This window comes from Anguilla anguilla, chromosome 5 (assembly GCF_013347855.1).
Source record: "Anguilla anguilla isolate fAngAng1 chromosome 5, fAngAng1.pri, whole genome shotgun sequence".
NCBI classification, from domain to species: Eukaryota; Metazoa; Chordata; class Actinopteri; order Anguilliformes; family Anguillidae; genus Anguilla; species Anguilla anguilla.
In genome coordinates, this window is record NC_049205.1 from 64,073,348 (window position 1) to 64,078,347 (window position 5,000).

Consider the following 5,000-nt stretch of genomic DNA (forward strand, 5'->3'; position numbering starts at 1 on the left):
GTGCCGGTTTAGCTGGTTCCATGCAGAACTGAAGGAGCACAGAGAGCAGACACACCGCATCAGAGCTCCTGTTCAGAACACACATCACTTAACATCGAAAGGAAAGGATTTTTACAACCTTCCTTTTTTTAAAATAAAAGTATATGCCTTTATGCTGAGGAAAAATTATCAGCACAAAGTGCAGTCAGGGGGGCGCACACTGGAACAGTGCGGCTGCAGGCTGATGAAACAGCTGACAACGATCAGAAAACCTGCTGCAGTTTCTGCCCCCAGTGCGGTGCATTTAACGGATGGACAGTGTATTGGTCTAAAATGGCAAAGACCCATATCGATGTCCAAAATATTGTCCATCTAGGCACTAAATAGACGACATCGGGGGATAATAAAGAGTGTAGGTTTAATTACTGTTGAGCAGAATGTTTAAAGCCACTGCTGAGAGGTCGTTTGATTTGCCAGCCACTCACCACATGCCTCTGACAGCCAATGAGCTTCAAGGTTCTCAGCAAAAGGGCCAATCAGAGGAAGGTCTGTTGTTGGTGAACGGTACAAAAAACAAACACCTCACTCTTTTCTGATAGGACTGAGGCCTGCTTCCACACACATCAAATTTTAACATATTTACAACCCTCCTAGTTTCAAATCTGCGTACACAACCAACAGAAAGTCTTGATTACTTATGTATGGCACTCGAGGAGAGATCATTTACATAATTAGCTTTTTAAAGATGCAAATGTTTGGAATCATATGACAGGACAAGACCATTCCGATCAACTTTTCAAAACTTTTCATTTGCTAACACTTTACAGTGCATAATTTCATAAGGACGTCCACACCTTAACGACAGCGTGCACGTAGAGCTTAAAAAAACACTGATTTACAGCAATAATAAATTTAAACCCCATGAAAAAAACATTCAATCCCTGTCCTGCTATTATGAAGCAAATTATCTGCGTATAACTACCTTTATAAACTTGTAATAACACACTTGTGAAGGTGTTAAAAAATCTCACACACAGCCCGAAGTTACGCAAAACATAGTGTCCGTTAGAAGTTGCCAGGATGCCGCCGAATGTGAAGCAGTATTCACACAGTTTTGCGAAGTCTTGGTCTTTAATGATAAATGGTAAATGGACTGCATTTATATAGCGCTTTTATCCAAAGCGCTTCACAATTGATGCCTCTCATTCACCAGAGCAGTTAGGGGTTAGGTGTCTTGCTCAGGGACACTTCGACACATCCAGGGCGGGGTTCGAACCGGCAACCCTCCGACTGCCAGACAACCGCTCTTACCTCCTGAGCTATGTCGCCCCCAGAATCTGTGCAGAAGAAAGGACGGGTTTTGCTACGCGGTCTGTTTTGGCACAGTCTGAAATCGTAATGCTGTTATTAAAGTTGTGCGTGCTGATATGTCTGACCCTGGCGGTGAACATGCTGCTATGGCGCCGCTGTTTGCTGTAGAGCGATGGATCTGAAAAGCGTGTGAGTCCACAGGCCTCTTAATGACCCACATTCTGCCCCTCACCGCTGACCAAGCTGTAGCCTGGCGTGCGCTCAAAAGTGGATTCACGTCGACACAACTGCATGCGCATGCACTCCAGCTAGTGCGGGGCACACAACAGACTCAATCTGAACAGGACCGTCAAAGGAAAGGGTTCACCCGCACAGGAAGTCTCTGGGATGTGTATTCTGAGGGATTCTGGACCATGGATTCTGTGGGATTCTGGGCCGTGGATTCTGAGGGATTCTGGGACGTGTATTCTGGGGGATTCTGGGGGATTTTGGGCCATGTATTCTGGGGGATTCTGGGCCGTGTATTCTGAGGGATTCTAGGGGATTCTGGGGGATTCTGGGCCGTGGATTCTGAGGGATTCTGGGCCGTGGATTCTGAGGGATTCTGGGGGATTCTGGGCCGTGTATTCTGAGGGATTCTGGGGGATTCTGGGGGATTCTGGGCCGTGTAGTTCATCCACACACTGGAACGGCGCAGAGGCCCAGGACGGGACGCGCAGCACTGAGTCGTTTTGTCGTGTGCCCGTCCGGCCCACAGTTTGGCAGCCACTGCTCTACAGCAAAGTCACGACGGAGGCAAAGAAAAAAGCCCGAGGGGCCTACTGGAGGCAGTACCCCTGCCCCCGCACCATGTTGCTACTAATTTATCAGAAATAATAACCAAATAATTATAAGACTAATAAGATATCCTTATTAAATACAATAAAATTAAGTTAATTAAACGATGTCATCTGGGAAACACGACAAAGCTGATAAACTGAAATACCCTTTGCTTGGGAACTTCACCCTAAAATCTCATTTTGATGTTAAATTGAGCTTTCCATTGATAATGTGGTTTAAAAAAAGCCTGCAGATACAGCTAAATGATCTGCCTTCCGTCCTGGGTACATTTGCCCAAGTGATGCATTTTAGCTGAACCAGAGGCGTGTTTCACATGCAGAGCAGAGCAGGTGAGATTAGACTTAGAAAAACACAAAAATCAATAAGATGCAAAGCCATTTCATGAGGGTGATGATCCCAGTTAATTAAAGTACTTATGCAGACTCCTGTAATGAACATAAGCCATCGGACGATGACCCTGTGGACCCCAGTGTCACGGGTGTGTTATTTTAACGTACAGTACGGTTTCTTTTATCCCTAACATTCTAGCCTCGGCGTGTGTTAAAGTGGTACAAATACGAAAACCTACTGTATACACCACCCCTCTTCAGTATGTACAAACACACAAAACATCCTTTTTACACTGAGTAGTGCAGAGAGAGGAGAGCAAATGCCTTTTCAGTAGGCATGCAGTGTATTTAGACAAAAACCCACACCCCACCCACGATTTTCAGATTTTATGTTTGTTTTTGTTTTTTCTTTTTTACTTATCTTACAAGCCGTGTTTGACACCGCTGAACATCTTCTTAAAAACTTGTGTACCAGCTACAAAAGTGTTCGTATTTACAGGTAATAAAAGGTGATGGGGGCGTGTCTTCTCTGTACACGTCAGATCTTCGCCCCTCCCGTCTCGCTTGACGAGCTCCAGGTGAGCGTCCGATGACCTGGGGGGGGGGGGGGAGGGTGACACAGACGAGGGCTCAGCTTACAGCTCGAAAAATGAACCCCAAACCCCGAAAATGACTGATGGCGATCACACTAGCCCTCACCGTACTCTTACGCACAGCAGATCACTTCATTCAGCACTGGCTCTTAAAACTTTTTAATATCAGAACCCAAATTGGACATACTTCCTATCATTGGGACCCTGATTATAAACATTTCATAGATTTCAGTGAGCACACACACGGGCATAACCTAGAGGACAAAAGAGGCAGTCACCTCGTGCACTGCCATGACCCATTCGGGGTCCCAACCCATATTTTAAGAATCACTGTTTTATGGTAAACATCATGCAGGTAATTTTACAGGTGCCCAAATCCAGGGCAGTTTTAGGATGACTGCTGTGTCACACCCTCACTCTTCCGAGCGCACGGCAGGGTTTTCACTGAGCTGATAACAGCACATCTCACTCTATGGCAAAACAACAGCCTGTCGCGTGGAACAGACCACATCCTGCATTCTGTCCCCTGGCCTCTAGGTGGCGCCACTATCCCTGTTTTTGGGAGAAGAGGGTCATTACCTGCGCTGTCAGGACAGGGGTAAGGAGAGAGAGGGAGCCGTGGTCTCAGGTGAACAGACTGCAACGAGGAGAGGAGAGAGAGAGAGAGAGGGAGGGAGGGAGGGAAAAAGAGAGAGGGGGAGAGAATGAGAGAGCTATAAATGTATTCATTTAATGCAGCTAAATTGAATTCATTTCATGTAAAATTCATAATGTATCAATTGACATACTCTAAAATACATATTTAATGGAATTGTGCCAATTTTTAATAAGCAGTAATCTCATCCGATAGGAAGACACAGCGGAATGTCAGCGGGTTTGTGTTCGGATCCTAATAAAGTTGCACGGCGTCCGGAGGCGCTCTCACCAGCTCGCTCTCACCGCTTCGATATCGCTCACCAGATTCTGCGCCAAACATATGCCAAAAATCTGCCAAGGAGAAAAATGAACTTCACCAAAGGGGACCCAAAGGCAAATCACTCAGATGAAGGCAACATCTCAGGAATGTTAAATAACCAAACCCTGTTCTTAACCGATTTTACCTCTATACTGCAAAGAGACCCTAAACTCACGCACTTTCAGGCAACAACAAAAAAAATCTATGCCTGCAGATCTATCATTCTGTAGGTTTTCATTACAACCCTAACTTGGCACACCCTATTCTACTAATAAGCCGCTCAACGATCTCTCCAGCTGTTTGAATGAGGTGTGCGTTGTTAATAGTTGCAGTGAAAACCTGCAGGACAGTACATCTCCAGGAACAGGGTTGGTTGTCACTGGTGTAGCGTAATCGATAAAATACATCAAAATATCTGCTCCTCAGTTCTCTGTTCTGTTAAACTGGGCAATAAATTCAGTGTGGCCCGGAGTCTGAGTGAAGTTTGTGTGGCAGGGCAGCAGACATTCTTTCAGCTTTTTCAGTCATATTTTTATGGGCCCCACAGTGCCACGCCCATGCCACGCCCGCTCCGCCACGCCCGCTCACCTGCAGGAGCGCGATGCCGATGAAGATTCCCGCCACCACGGTCAGGTTCTCCTGCAGCCACTTCTCAAACTGCGGCACGCAGCCTTTGATGTAGATGAACATCTTCTGCTCCGCGTCCTGCAGGCACACATCGCCACGGAAACAAAGGGTCAGACACGCAGCCAATCAGAGGCCACCGTGGCGGCCGCGCCCGTCCAAGCCACGGAACGGAATCTTCCGGATGGTGCTGTTTTAGTAAGTCCACGTGAGGTCAGCGCACTAATTAAATATATACTTTTATTTAACTTAAACTGGCAAAACAGTACACGATTCTCCAACCATCATAATGAAGCCTACAGTGACTACAGTTATGAGTGCGAGAGGTAATGTGTGGAGGGTGACCACCAGGGGGCAGTGTAAGATTTA

General features: G+C 46.4%; 1 protein-coding gene across 1 annotated transcript in view; it reads right to left on the bottom strand.

Annotated features, from left to right (window-relative positions):
- LOC118227902 (tetraspanin-5-like) overlaps nucleotides 1-5,000 on the bottom strand; it is a 25,774-nt gene that overhangs the window by 327 nt on the left and 20,447 nt on the right. Inside the window, exons 7-10 of the mRNA XM_035418950.1 lie at nucleotides 4,596-4,712; nucleotides 3,978-4,039; nucleotides 3,632-3,689; nucleotides 1-3,053 (exon numbers count right to left, since the gene is read on the bottom strand). The exon at nucleotides 1-3,053 is cut by the window's left edge and continues 327 nt beyond it. Of these exons, the coding sequence (XP_035274841.1) occupies nucleotides 3,677-3,689; nucleotides 3,978-4,039; nucleotides 4,596-4,712 (192 nt within the window). The 3' untranslated portion in view covers nucleotides 1-3,053; nucleotides 3,632-3,676. The remainder of the gene's footprint in view (nucleotides 3,054-3,631; nucleotides 3,690-3,977; nucleotides 4,040-4,595; nucleotides 4,713-5,000) is intronic.